At 38.4% G+C, this 14,730-nt stretch overlaps 1 protein-coding gene and 3 pseudogenes across 1 annotated transcript; 1 reads left to right on the top strand and 3 right to left on the bottom strand.

Annotated features, from left to right (window-relative positions):
• Positions 1-1,036: 1,036 nt before the first annotated feature.
• Positions 1,037-2,823, top strand: LOC120183293 (protein JINGUBANG-like). The gene has a single exon (XM_039188022.1). It carries the CDS (start codon positions 1,184-1,186, stop codon positions 2,573-2,575), a length of 1,392 nt encoding a protein of 463 aa, XP_039043953.1. The 5' UTR covers positions 1,037-1,183; the 3' UTR covers positions 2,576-2,823.
• A 312-nt stretch (positions 2,824-3,135) lies between these two features.
• LOC120183283 lies at positions 3,136-7,575 on the bottom strand (annotated as a pseudogene).
• Positions 7,576-8,992: 1,417 nt separating this feature from the next.
• LOC120183276 lies at positions 8,993-9,843 on the bottom strand (annotated as a pseudogene).
• Positions 9,844-10,430: 587 nt separating this feature from the next.
• On the bottom strand, positions 10,431-14,472 carry LOC120183265 (annotated as a pseudogene).
• Between the last annotated feature and the right edge of the window lie 258 nt (positions 14,473-14,730).

Genomic DNA, 14,730 nt, shown 5'->3' with positions numbered 1-14,730 from the left:
ATTTAAGGCAAAAGTATGTAACAGATTTTTGTTCAAATTCGTGAATTTATGTCCTTTTCCTCTCTAGTGGATTTCGAGTACCTATAGGCTAAGGATATTTCCTTTTTTTAAAAAAAAGGATAAATTTGAACGAAAATAATTTGCAATTAAAATTCATTTATTTATTTGTATTTTTCTTTAATTTGAATGACACTGCTCACTTGTATACAAAATAACCTTGTTTTTTTATACAAGGTGTGGCATGCACAGTGCCCCAACAGTCCGCGCAAAGCAAAGGCAATACTTAAAACCATAAACATCACCCTCTGCTACATTTTCTTCCCAGACTTTAGCAACAGGAAACCCAGTAAACCATGGTGGATACTTGTGTACAACACATTAATTTCCATTGCTTATGCTTTGAAGTTTGTAGGACACTTTTGTTTTGCCTCTAAATTGAGACCCAAATATGGAAGAATGGAATCATTATAAATTATTGCATTTCTCCATTTCACACCGTCCACTGCTCAGCTAATTCACGATGTCACTTTTTCTTTTACCTTCAAAATTTTACCCTTCTCTCTATAATAATTGAAGTCATTGACAGCGTAGGCAAAAAGGGACGGGTTGCTCCAATTTATGAATATTAAGAAATGGAAAGATATTAACCCTTCTCCTTTGATGGTAATATAATTTGTCAGAATCTTTAAGTGATTTTAATGGTTAAAAAATATTACTTTTATTAAAAATATTATAAACATATATTATCTTATAATAACTCAAACTAATAAAAAAAACTATCTAACAACATCGAAGGTTATTTTTTTTAATAGAGATGTTAAAAGAAGAACCCGAATCCCAACTAATAAAACTACCGAGGTCCCTGATTCCCTGAACCCATGGTCAGTATTTGTGAACCCCATTTACATCCCAACACTTGTCAAATTTTGATGCCACACATATGCAGTACCATACCTATCTTGATTCTGTAATTGCAATCGCGGAATATATATACATAGCAATGCATGCAATGCAAATGCAACCATATCTGTATACTCTTTAACCCTCAAATCTTTCCTGCCTATCCTTCTCTTTGTTATTGTTTTTTTTTCCTATATTTAGAATTCGTTTCTTTTGATAATTGGTGGTTGGGGTTTGTTTGATTTGCTATATACTCTATTTCTTCTTCTTCTCTGGGATTGGAATGAGAGAGTTAGAGGACACAATGCCGGAACAGGCTGATGGCATTCGGAAATCCAAGTTTGGGAAAACTACACTTTCGGATCCTAACATGTCCATGACATCTCCTGTGGATGAAGATGATTTATGCCTTCGTCACAGCAGCGCATCGGCTAACGGTTCCGGCCCTTCCGAACCGAACAGGTCGAGCGGAGAAGAGTCGCCGATGATGATGTCGCCGTGGAACCAAACCTTTAATTTCGACAAGTCTCCCTCCACCCCTGACGACGACAAAATTGTTCCACCCCATAGTCTCATCGGGTCTCTTACTCGTGAAGAGGGCCATATTTATTCCTTAGCAGCCTGGAATGATCTACTTTACACCGGCTCCGATAGCAAGAACATCCGTGTGTGGAAGAATCTGAAAGAATATACGGGTTTCAAATCAAACAGTGGATTGGTTAAGGCCATTGTGATTTCAGGGCAAAAGATTTATACGGGTCATCAAGATGGAAGGATCCGGGTTTGGAAAGCCTCTCTTAATAACCCGGGTGTTCATAAACGAGCTGGAACGTTGCCAACCCTGAAAGAGATACTCAAAAGTTCCATTAAACCAAGCAATTACATTGACGTGAAGCGCAAGCGCTATTTATGGATCAAACACTCGGATGCATTATCCTGTTTGAGCTTGAATGAAGAACAAGGTCTTCTTTACTCGGCTTCATGGGATAAAACGTTTAAAGTATGGAGAACTTCCGATTATAAATGCCTTGAATCGGTTCAGGCACACGACGACGCTGTTAACTCCGTGGTTTCGAGCACCGGAGATACGGTTTTCACGGGTTCGGCCGATGGAACCGTAAAAGTGTGGAAAAGGGAACGGGTGAAAAAAGGAACGAAACATACGTTGAGTCAAACTCTTTTACAACAAGTAACTGCAGTCACAGCTTTGGCAATCAACAACCCTGCTTCAGTATTGTACTGTGGCTCAAGTGACGGCCTGGTTAATTTCTGGGGACTGGAAAAGAATCTAGCCCACGGCGGGGCACTTAAAGGGCACAAGCTGGCGGTTCTCTGCCTTGAGGCGACTGGGAATTTGGTGTTTAGCGGATCAGCTGATAAAACCATATGTGTTTGGCGTAGGGATAGCCACATCCACACATGCCTCTCGGTGCTAACGGGGCATACGGGGCCAGTAAAGTGCTTGGCCGCGGAAAAGGACCAAAAAGTGAAGAATGAGCAGCGGTGGAAACTGTACAGTGGGAGCCTCGATAAGTCGGTCAAAGTGTGGAGCGTGTCGGAGTATGCTCAGATAGGGTCGACGCAGCAAAACCAGCATCAGGCTGTGGGGTGTGAAAGCGAGTCTTCACCTTCTGGTGGGAGCTGCTCATCGGGCAGCAATTACGGGAGGTACTGAAAACCGATCCCAAATGAATTTCGGGTCTCTTGAATTGCCACGTGTTCATGGTTTGTAATGGAATTATCTTTAGGTAATGACACGTGGACTGGGGGAGGAAACCAGTTTGCTATAGTATGTTGTTGGAATGAAATCCGTTTGAGGGTTTTCCCTGGGTTATATAGTAGTAAATAAAGATGATTGTTGTGTACTTTGTTTGATGAAACCTGGAGACAGATTTCTTAAATAAAATTCCCTTTCTTTTCTTACAAGGTATTTGCTTTGCTTTGATCTTCAACTAATAAGAAACTAGTCAACCTTTCGCTCACACAAATCATGGAAATTCAATGACTTGTGTATGTCGAAATAAGTCCCGGGAAAGAAAAAAACTAGTGTGAATTGGTCCAAGAACAAATTACAGGAAAAGAAATAAAAGTCATTATTATTATCATAGTATTATTCCAGTACAAAATACTTGTATATTCTTCGCTATATCTTGCAAATTTGAGCAAATGAATGAACTCATTACAAACATGCAATTCCCAGGGGTAGAGTATCTTCCAGTAAAAGAAAATACTAGAAAGGTAAAAAAATATATATATATCATGTGATGGATAATGCTCAACTATACAAGCATCAGCTTCCTCTTGCCTGTTGAATCATCAATCCAGTCAGTGCGAAAGTTTTCGAGAGTGGAGTCTCCTAGATTCCGGTTGTGTTTGAGTTTTCAATCCACGCAAATGACCACTTCGATTGCCGATTGAGTTCAGGTCTAAACTCAGAGGAATGCTGGTATCTCCTCCTTCAAGCATTCCAAGGATCTAACAATTTGCAGAGAACATATGAAAATCCTCAATTTCAGTAGCCATCTCATGAAATGGGGTAAGAAGCTCCTACACAAAATATTATGGAAAAGGAAGAAGTATGAAAAGAATTTAAAACTTGATGGACAAGATAGAATACCTTTGACATTGGGGGTCTCGATTCTGGATCGTGATTTAGGCACAAGAAAGCGGCACGTCCCATGGCCTGGAACTGATGAGTGTAGTCCTGGACTTTGCTGGGGGCTAAACATGGATCAATCAACTGATAAATATTTGTTATTATTTGGTTCGGATTCAATGCAGCTAGAGGGTGGAACCAGTCTGATAAGAAATTCTGGCCCTTGTAATATTTCAGGTCATTGATTCTTTGACCTGTCATTAACTCTAATAGCACCACTCCAAATGCATATACATCAACTTTCTGTGTAATCCTTCCACCATCCAAATACTCTGGGGCAAGGTACCTGGATTTAGTCATTTCATTTTTGAGAACCTTTTAGAATGATAGAAATGTTCACAGGTTTAATAAATGTTCATTGTTTTATGTAAATTTCAGGCTACAAAAGATGTCAGGTCTTAACGATTGTATACCAAAAATTTCTAACAAAGCATATTGGTGCAGTGTTTGTGTTGTGAAACTAGGATTACTTTTAATCCAAGGAAAAGAAAGAGAGGAATTTAGAAAGTACCCTGAAGTTCCAATAGTTCGATCTTCGTTTCCAATCCATTGACCAGAATGCCATCTAGCGAGGCCAAAATCAGTAACCTGAAGACAAACTAAAAAGTAAGGCATGATGAATATATCAAATGAGGAATCTACTAAATGATGAAACAATGCTCTGCAAGCCATATGAATATATCAAATGAACTTTTGAGGTTCTTCAAGCATTTTGCATTTTAACCCAAAAAAGTAGTAATGACCAGTTATATGGAGGATGAAACTTTTCAAACCAAAAACCTCTCTACAAGAATTTCAAATTCTACCACGACTTGCTTATATAGTCAAATGATTAAAACAGATCATCAGTGTGCTGCATTTTCCTTCACGATGAATTCATGTCTTGGTTCAATATTAACAAGCATAAACACCAACGCTTTCAGAAATGTCCAATAACCGACTGCAAGTACCTGGGGCTCAAAATCGTGAGTTAGGAGAATATTTTCGGGCCGCATATCTCTATGTACTATACAACCAACTCTACAATCTTCATGAAGGTATCGCAAGCCTCGTGCTGCTCCAATTGCTATTCTTAGTCGTGATTGCCAATCTAGAGAGCCTCTACCGCTCCTGTCAACCAGATGTAACTAATATCATTTTGGATGACAGAGGTTCTAATTGGAAATAGAAAATGGTGTAGATGGAAACTGTATGATTGTATACAAAATATGATACTGAGAGAAATAGACATGAGAAAATGAATACCATGTAAATGGAAATCTAAGGATCCATTGCAGATGTACTCATAAACCAAGACTCTCTTGTTACTATCAATACAAAACCCAATTAGCAACACAACATTCCTATGTTGCGCGCAGCTCAAAACCTGTACCTCCCTGCAGAAATCAATATCCGCTTGACAACCGATGAACTTTAACAGCTTCACTGCTACAAACTGACCATCTCTCAAAATCCCTCTATAAACAACACCAAAAACACCTTCTGCCAAAAAATTCACTTCTGCAAATCCATCAGTTGCTCCTCTAGCTCCTCGAAAGAAAACCGTCTTGGCGGTTTGCCAAAGACTGGTGCCTTGTGTTGACAAAATGAGCATAAGGGTGGAGGAACTGAGGATGTTCTACCTAAGGCAACTGCATCTCTAATGTTTGAGCTAACCATGTAGTCTTTGTCATGGCTTTGATTGACAAGTCTACCTTCCTTTCCATCTCGATCATATTGGACAAACTTGTCAAGCAAGCTTTTGGAACTAGAAGGGATGACTCTATTGCTTAGGGTTTTACCTGGCTTTTCATCATTGTGATTTTGGGGAATCCAAAATATACTCTTGTCATTACTTTTCACAGAAGATGTTGAATTTACTGATAGATTTATTAGCTTTTCTCCATGTGAATCAATGAGAGCAAGTTGGTTATCCAAGTTATTCATTTTATCTACGAAAGAGTAATTTCCTCGGTTCATCCCTTCAAAAAGAGGATTTTCCTGATAGACCAGGAAAAGAGATGTTGCTGAATCAGAATTTGGCAGCAACCCCTCTTGGCTTGTTCTTGAATAAGAAGTACTCGGTTCTTCTGGGCTGCTGACAGGAGTAGAATGCTTCATCCTATGTCCTAGGTGGCCTCCAGAATCCATAACCGGAGAGGAAGCAGCAGAGAAAAAAGGAGTTCGAAGCTCATCTATGCATTGCAAGTTAAGCCTGAGAACTTTTGGTTGGGAACCTTTCATCACTACAATGTTGCAGTGAAGTTCATCCATGCATTGTTTCAGCTCTTGCTTCAGTTTTCTGATTCAAAAACAACTCTTCATGAGTTAACACGAAAATCGACATCTAGATTAAGTAACTGAGTTTCTGCCATGCCAAATTGTTATTGTGAGATGTTACAGACCAAGCATGCCATTATCATTTTTGACTGGAAAACAATTGGATTATTCAATCAGACCATTTCCATTTTGTTATCCTTTGAATTGATTGGTAAAGGTAGAATAGAATTGCATTCTACACATGAATAACACAACACAAAATACTGAACTCAAATAATATGATTCAGAAACAACGTTAGGACTTGGCAATAATTAGATTGATCGTTTACCAGACAGAATTAAGGAGTATAACATATGTTTGTAGTTTAATGATTATTACTTCAAAAAGTATTATTATTATGGGCATAATGACAAAAATGTTAGCATATGAGCATATTCCAAAGGCAGTAGGTAACAATCTTTGACCACTAAAAGTCTAAAACTAACATATAAGACAAAGTTGAAGGAATATTGAACTAGTATAAAGCGAGCAAGTAAAGGAGATAAGCCACAATTATGACCAACCAATTAAACTAATAGCTTAGAAACAAGAAATAATACTTTTTTTTGTATGGTTAATTACTTGTCCAGTATGACCCAGTTGGCACCATTGTTCTTTGCTTCAGCAGCCACTGAACTGCAAGTTGTACCTGACACCACCTTGATCCTCACAGTAACCTGCAATTTAAGAACTCATTATCAACCTTATGTAGAAGGCAAATTCCTCCCCCAAACAATAGTTTGCTTAGCATTTGGCTCCCAAGTAAATGAAGGTTTCATGTGATTACTGCAATTTTAGCTATCATGCCTGAAATTAGAAGTTTTGATTAAAACTTGCATAGAATCTCAAGGGACCCACTTCATGAACCATATAAAAAAATGGGGTTCCATGAAAAATAACTTTAATAATGTTGATTGGCAATAATGCTACTTAAACTATACTTCATCATGCACATGGCAATGACATTCAACCATCCCGAAGTCCAATGTCTAAACAAGCCCTCTAATCATTAACTTTTTTTGTTTCCATCTGACTGTAGAGCTTAAGCCCTGTTTGGGTTCCTGGAAACTTCTAAATACGGACACCCCAATCTGTCAGTAAATCCATTTCATGTTTAATGCTGTTTCTAGGAAAGACAAAAGCATGTTACTTTGCTTTTTGTAAAGTTCATAGAAGAAATAAACCAAAGACTCCATATGCAGCTACATGAAAGAAGCTAATTCAACTGGCAAATTAAGCAAGTTTAGACAATTAATTACCTCGATTTGGTTATGAAACTGAAGTACCATTTGAGAACATGACTCTGAGATCTGACAAATTCTTTCCGGTAATTCCTCCATAATATTGCTCCCGCAATCTCCAGTAAGCATCGAGAAATTCCAAAATCTTTTGCCTTGAACAAATTAAAAGGGAAAACAAAAAAAAAAAGTTTTGCAAAACAGTGAAAACAAACAAAAAATTTTGTATCTGGATTAGATGAAAAAAATTACCTTTTCTTTCACCAGGGAAGATGGCGAGCAAGGTAACGCAATCACCAGGACGAACAACATGAGTGAGCGCCCAAGCCAAGGCGGTTTTCGAGATGACCCTCTCTGCTTTAACGGCAACCACTACTTTTTCTAGGCTGCTAGTGGTGGAGCGCTGTCCAAGGCTTAGCTCCATATTCCCAGGGAAAAAATTTGAGTAGAGCCAAATTCAAGCTCTTTTTTGGGGGGGGGGGCAGAAACAGAGAAAAGGGATGTTTCAGAGCGTATATGTGATCGACTTCTTCAATGGGTTGGCTGTCATAAAGGCAAAACAAGACAAGGCAAGGACATGGTTTCGTTGACTGTTAATGAGCTAGCAACAGCATGTTCATGTCGGGTCCCATTCTATTCAAAAAGATGGAATTTTGAATTTTTTTAACACTCTGATCACGTCGTTACCAGCCCCTAAAAACTAAACAACATACATAACTTCTGATCTAAGTTTTCCTGACGATGAATTCATTAACCAGTAATAAAAAGAGTTCAAACAATTGCATACACATAGTCAATTATTAATAGATTAAAATTTTTTGGACATATATTATTTGATTAAACTATTTCTGACTTTCAAAGAAAGGGGGTTATGGAGTGAAAAACAAAAATGCAAATGACGAGGTATATGTGTCTGATCAATTTAAGAAAGCTAAAGTTTCTGCCCTGTTTTTGTAGGGTGACCATTATTCAAGGATAAAGCCAGCTTGAGAGACGAATTAGGAGATCCTCTGAATGAGGCTACATCGCACAGTTGATGCATGGGGCATGATTGGACTGTTGAGATGTTAAGATAACGGCCAATTATATCAGAAAACCAAGTGGGAGTGTCTGAACATGTCATAGTAAAAGTCACCCATGTGATGATAGTAATTAGGAATTAATACAATACTTTTAAGGACCACGTTTTTTATGATGATATAAAAGTAAAGTTGGGTAATGGACCATTTTAGTGCTAATTTAGAAAAAAATAGTAAAATTATTATTTAGGGAAATAAATTTATTTAAACAATAAGCAGTTAAAATCATCGTTTTTTTGGTTGAACAATAAGAAAATTATCGTTTGTTACCGTAAAAAAGATTTTGTTGTTGAAAAAATCACCATTAATTGTTGATAATTTTGCAATTCGTCCTAAGCTTACGTCAACTTCCCCATGCATGTCTCTTCATTGGGTGGGCGAAAGGATATATTTTTATTGACAGGTTGGATGACACACCTAACTCACTCAATTTAATTGATTTATGATGAAGAAAATTATTATTTTCTACTAAATTATAACGTTGTTAATTGATAAATCAATCTATCAATAGTAATTCAAGATCGGAGTATGATACTCTTAGCACCTCCGTTAAAACTGCACTTGTTTATCTCCGTTAAAGAAAGTAATTCTCCAGTGATAATATATGTTATAATTGCGATAAACACAACGTAATTGAAACTACAATTTAAATCCCTGCTTTAATCTCATGTTTTTCGTCACTCTTTTGGATTGTTTCTTATGGTTTCTATATGATGGCAACTTGTTTGCCTTGCAGGTGGGAGAACGATGGCGTTGATCCATAGCAGGAACTTCCATTTTTTTAGTTCTTGAATTGGAACTTACATGGAGGAACATGAATATTGCCCGGATTAGAATTCACCTGGGATTACATTCTTCAAGGCCCGGAAGCAAATGCTAAATTGGTATGCTTATTTCTTCAATGATTGAAAAGTTTAACACACATTGAAATGATCTTTGGCAATTATTTCAATCATACACAACCAGCAAAATGTCACACATCAAACATTACACCAAGGGTAGAAACAGGTGAATGTCCTCACTCCTCGGATTCCTCTAGAGATGCTTCAATACGCAAAAGAACGAACCCAACTGCTACCCCAACCAAAACAAGGCCATTCATGATGGCTGCGATCTTGAAAATCTCAGCTGCTGCATTGCATGTTGATGACAAGGCTCCGCAGCCACCACCCGTTCTTCCTTTCCACTCGCCTTCAAGGAGCTGACGATATTAGCAAAGCACTTCTCGGTGCTCACCGGCAGACCGGGGTAAATCACGTTGTTGTGTGCTTTCAGACCTTCATAGGAACTCATCCCTCCAATGTAAACGACTTTGGGCGTCCTCTGTCGGGCTTTGCTGCCATAATTCACAACTGAGGCAGTGACTGTAGCTGGACCCACGACCGCTGAAGTACTTTTCGCCATGTTCATGAAGCTATAGCACTTTGGCACGCAGAAGGAATTCGCTTAACAAAAACCTTTTACTTTGGAGAGACAAAATGAAACGAAAGAAATGAAATGAAAGGATTTGGGATTACCTGAGAGTTGGATCGTGCAGGATGTTGCAGATAGAGGAGAGGAAAGAAAAGGAAATACCGTATGGAGGGTGTGATTTTGGATAAGGTAAAGCTGAACTCTGGTTGGCTGCCAAACCGTACGATGAGAAGATGGGGCCTTTAAAGCATAAGTGAATTAATGAGTCTATACAAGCACATTATCCAACTTTTAAAACTACAACTATGTTTATAAGCCACCATGGGAATTGAGATTACTAGTTTCCAACCGAGATCTATGTTAATGGCCCAACAACGTTTCCTTGGCCTTATATTATTAAATACTTATCAGTTCGGCCAACTACATGAATGAGAAATTATAAAAGACCATAGTCCATACTCCATAGTAGTGGTGTAAACAAGACAAGTCGGAATATTATTAAATTTGATTTGAAAAGTTTAAAATTTAATTTAATTTGACTTAAAAGCTTTATAGTTTAAAATTATCAAGTTCAACTCGATCATGAAATCAAAAATTAAAGCTCTCTAGTTTAAAATTATTAATAAATTTTTCATATATTATTTTTAAAAAAATTTCTCGTGAGTTTCGGATACCAAATAACTCACTTTGACTTGTTAAGAAGTATGTTCTGTGTAGATGATCATCTATACATGCATGAACAGATTGTTGCGTAGATGATTATCTATATATGCACAAAATCGAAGTTCATCAACAACTATATTTTTGCCAATAGTAAAACCTGTCTCGAAAACAAAATTCCGATTCTATTTTGCATTATACGATATCGACTCTGAAACTGACGTGCTATGATAAACCAGACCCTACATGAGGCTGAAACGTGATTAAAACTCCCACAAAGATATATTTCCAACAAAAATGAAGAAAAAGAAAAATACAACTTCTCACAAGGAACTGCTCCAAGGGAAACAAAACACTCTGTTCCATACCTTTGCATCCTTTCGAGTTGACTTCACCATCTCCAATCAGTTTGAAATTGTGCACATATCCTTATTGCGAGGTGGTATCCGCAGGTTTCATCTTCTTTGGTTTTACGAAATTTCCTTTAATGAGAGCCAAACCTGGGTACAAGCCTCCCTTACTCATGTTCTAAACCTTCAGATATTGTGGATAAATCATTGTCTTCGATAAATGACGGATTAAGAAACTTGGCTATGAAAGTCCATGTCTTGTAAACATCTTCGAAGTTGGTTAGGAAACCAAGTGACGCTGTAATTACTTTAACTCGAAAAAATAAGCTTTTGCCATCTTTGCAACCATTAGCCATTGGCTGACATAGGGCTGAATCTTCAAGCTCAAGTTCCTTGCACTGCTGTTTCACGTCGTCCACAACTCGTACATGACTGAGTATACCGATGCCAAGAGAAATACCACTCTTCTCAGCTAGCTGCTGAACGACTTCTGGGTCAATTAGCCGTCCACCGTTGCTGTCCCGCACATTAAGGCTACAGCTGCACCTCTTTCGTATTTGATCTTTGGGCCATATATTTGCACAAGATGGGTTCTCTTGTTTTCATCTGAACTTGGTAACCGAAGTTGAAGTAACGAGGTAACAAGCCAATTGATCAGGTATCGCAATCTAAGGGTAGTTTTGTTTAGACCCAACATATTCACATGATCAAGGTGATGGCAGATTATCTCAGGTTCCCTTCTACTGCACTCTAGGTCATCATCATCATTCAATTCATCAGTGCAGGATTCATCGTCAGGCAAGGTAGTCAATGATATTTCACCAGGCTCCAACCGGCTTGGATTCTCATTGCAGTTGTCTTCCACGCTAAAAGATACTCTGCGATCCATGCTTGCCACTCGATCTTCCCCATCGAAACCGAAAAATCTACCATTGGCAAACCTACTCCCTTCTCTCCTTCCCAGCAGTCTAAACTCACCCTCAGTCTCTCTCCTGATAGCACTTCCTTTTGTTTCTTCGCAGACTTCAGAGGCCAATGTATTCTCAAGCATTCCATTCTTCGGTTTGAATCCATTTACCTTAGAACTCAAGCATTCCAAGCCAGATTTTTCTTGAATCTCCCCAACATACTTGATATCTTTATACTTCTCATCATCTCCAGAACCAGGGTCCATTTCAGCAGGTTCTTCTTCAGGGATCTTCTTAATTTGGTCCGATTCATGTGACACAGACAATACAGCTGCATCAAAAGATAACACGGAATCTCCCCGCAATCTTGTGTTCAACTTTCTGTCATCGCAGACTGGACTAGTAGATATTTTTGAAGTCACTTTTGGAGACAGACGCTTATTGTTTCTCTTCCCAGAAAACAATGATGGCAGTAAGTTTGAGTCTGGTTTCGGTCTGATTAGTTGGCCAGAATTATCGGACCCAAATGGACTCTGCCCCAAATCAATCCAGTACGAATTGTCCAATGATTCATCTTCACTAAAAACTGGACTTCTCATGAGATCACCAACTGAAAGGTTCTCAGCTTCCTCAAAAATGGTGCTTGCTCCATCCCTATCCGAGCTATTATCATGATCCATCTCTGTTTCAAAAACATCCCTGACCTGATTGGAAGTGAAAACACCTGAAAAGGCAGGCATTTGATACCCACCATTTCTCTCAGGCAACGATTCTTCATTGTGTTTAGCTGTTTCATCCTCAAGTCTAACTAAAACATCAAGTCCATCAATAGAGTCACTCAAGTACTGTGGATAAACAGGGAGGATCTTCACCATTCCAGACCCAGTATGTCCATAAGGAATCTGCAAGCTTGACATCACAGATTTCTTAATCAAAAGGCATCCAAAACCAGTTGGATCATATCCAAACAACCTATAAAACGATGTAATAATAAAATCCGGCCTAAATAAGGACAAGCCAAGTGAATCCATATCCTTGGGACCTAATGACCCTGCATCAAGCAATGTATGCCAACGGTTTTGTTGGGCAAGTGCCATCCACTGGTAAGAATACTTTGCCCCAGTCACTCTAGACTGAACCGGAAATACAAAAAGACCATTCGCATGGCCCTTCTTCCTCTTTTTCTTGTTCGAAATCTGCTTCCTCAGCTCCCTAGAGCAGAGTTTCAAGGAAGGCCATTTAAACCAGGCATTGTAAACCTTAGCACCTTTCTCTTTAGCACACTGAGCCATCCAAATCACCGACTGACTCTCGTGATCGAACATAGTCATCAGTTTCTTATTGGTCTGAAAAGGGTAAGCTTCAGCTAGCAACTTAAACGCTGACCCTCTACTAACAGTGAAAACAAGGCCATACTCATTAGCAGGGATGTTTAAATGATCAAAAATCCTGGTCTTTATATCATGTTCCATAGTTCCACTCTCGGCACCTCCATAAAGAGCATGGTTACTCAAATTTGCAGTTACTTCAGACAAACTAAACATCGTTGTATCCCAATTCTCTTGAGTTTGAGTATAAGAGAACAACCCAAAACCACAATAATCAAGGCATACCTTTGTAGAAGATTCAGACAAGTGGCCGTACTCATCCACTCTCAGATGGTCAACCTTCTCAGTTGCTTGAAACTTGGGGTACACTGTGAGGAACTTGGAAAAGGCATCATGGAGGCCTGGAATGGTATCTTGAGAACAAAACGTACGGTCTGCAAAAAGAGAAGTGGCGGTCAAGAATTCATTTTGGGCACGGAGTCTAGCCAGTGACCTCGACCTTTCAATGCCCCCTTCTTGGTTCAAAGACGAAGGATCAATGTCTTGGGATTTAGTAAGCGACCCATCTTCGGATGCTTCCTCAAGAGCTTCCCTGAGCCTGTTTTCTTGCAGTTGTCGGAGCATTGAAGGCTTTATCTCCGAGTCCTCCCTCAAACCAGAACCGTTTCTTCTTCTGGTTTTCTTTTCTGCTATTAAAGCTGCACAATGGGATATTGGTTTCCATAGTGAAAAATGCATGAATACCTGCCTCTTTTGCACTCTCTCTCTACCAAAAATCTCGGCTAATAGAACCAAAGAAGCAAACTTGCTAGTCGTGTAATTCAAAGAAGCCTTGAATAAAAGCACAACAAGTTTCAAACCAAGGCGGTAATGTTGTATTTCAAAGAATCAAGCTTTAGCTTTTTGTAAATAGCGAAGCACTTTACTTTATTTGCCAAACGAATATTGCTGAACCAAGACTCTCTGCTTTTATAAGATCAAAGAAGAAATGGTCATAAAGAAGGGGAAAGGGAAAACAAAGTATCTGTCTGATTAGAATAAGAAAAACAAAAGCTTTAGCTTAGATCAAAGAATTTTCTTTAGAATATGAAACTTCAAGGGCCCATTGTTTCAATTCAAATTTAACACCACCCCAAGTCTTAACCCCACAAAATATGCAAAACCCAGATTCATAAACATGCCAAATTCCCCAGAAAAAAGAATCAAAACATCAAGGATTTCAAAGATAAAAGGAAAAAAGTGAAGAGAAAACAGAGAAAAGACCGTCTTGTTTTCCCGGTGAGGTTTCAACAGGCACAGATAGAGCAAAAAAAATATTTTTTTCTTTAAAGTCGAATCCTTCGAGAGTTGGGAGCTGAGACCAATCAATTCCCTCATTTACTACTAGCAGTTAATACAAACATGTCCGCATTAAATGCCGGTTGCCTTTAACCATTGCCCACCATTATTACACCTTACCTTTTTTTAGTGTACAGTCAGTATTGCCCCTCCCAATCAACCAAACTTCTTTTCTTTTCTTAGTTTCCAGTCAACCCTTGGTTCTAGATCTGTTGTCAAATATGGAAAAATCCATGAACAAAGAAAACAGAAAAGAAAGATGCCATAGATGCATGCAACTGTAACCTTCCAGGAAGCGTTAGATTATTGAACACTCACAAGTTTGAATGTAATTACGGTTAGATGCAATAATTCAATTTGTTTTCTAAAAGGGAAAGTAGGGAACATGATTTAGATGGAATGTTTACCCCACCATTCTTCAAACTTTACCTAACAAATAATGTTTAGACATTAATTGTCATTTTCAATCCAAAATTCAACCCAATATATTTTAGCATTAACTTCGTATTATTTAAATTTTATTAATTTACTTTAATTATAAAAGATAATATTATTTTTTAA

This window comes from Hibiscus syriacus, unplaced genomic scaffold, assembly GCF_006381635.1.
Source record: "Hibiscus syriacus cultivar Baekdansim isolate YM2019G1 unplaced genomic scaffold, ASM638163v2 tig00003725_pilon, whole genome shotgun sequence".
Lineage (NCBI taxonomy): Eukaryota > Viridiplantae > Streptophyta > Magnoliopsida > Malvales > Malvaceae > Hibiscus > Hibiscus syriacus.
This window is presented reverse-complemented; position numbering and strand designations above follow the sequence as displayed.

Bases quoted from the DNA above. Each gene is read 5' to 3' on its own strand.
- LOC120183293 (XM_039188022.1), top strand. From the start codon at position 1,184: ATGAGAGAGTTAGAGGACACAATGCCGGAACAGGCTGATGGCATTCGG.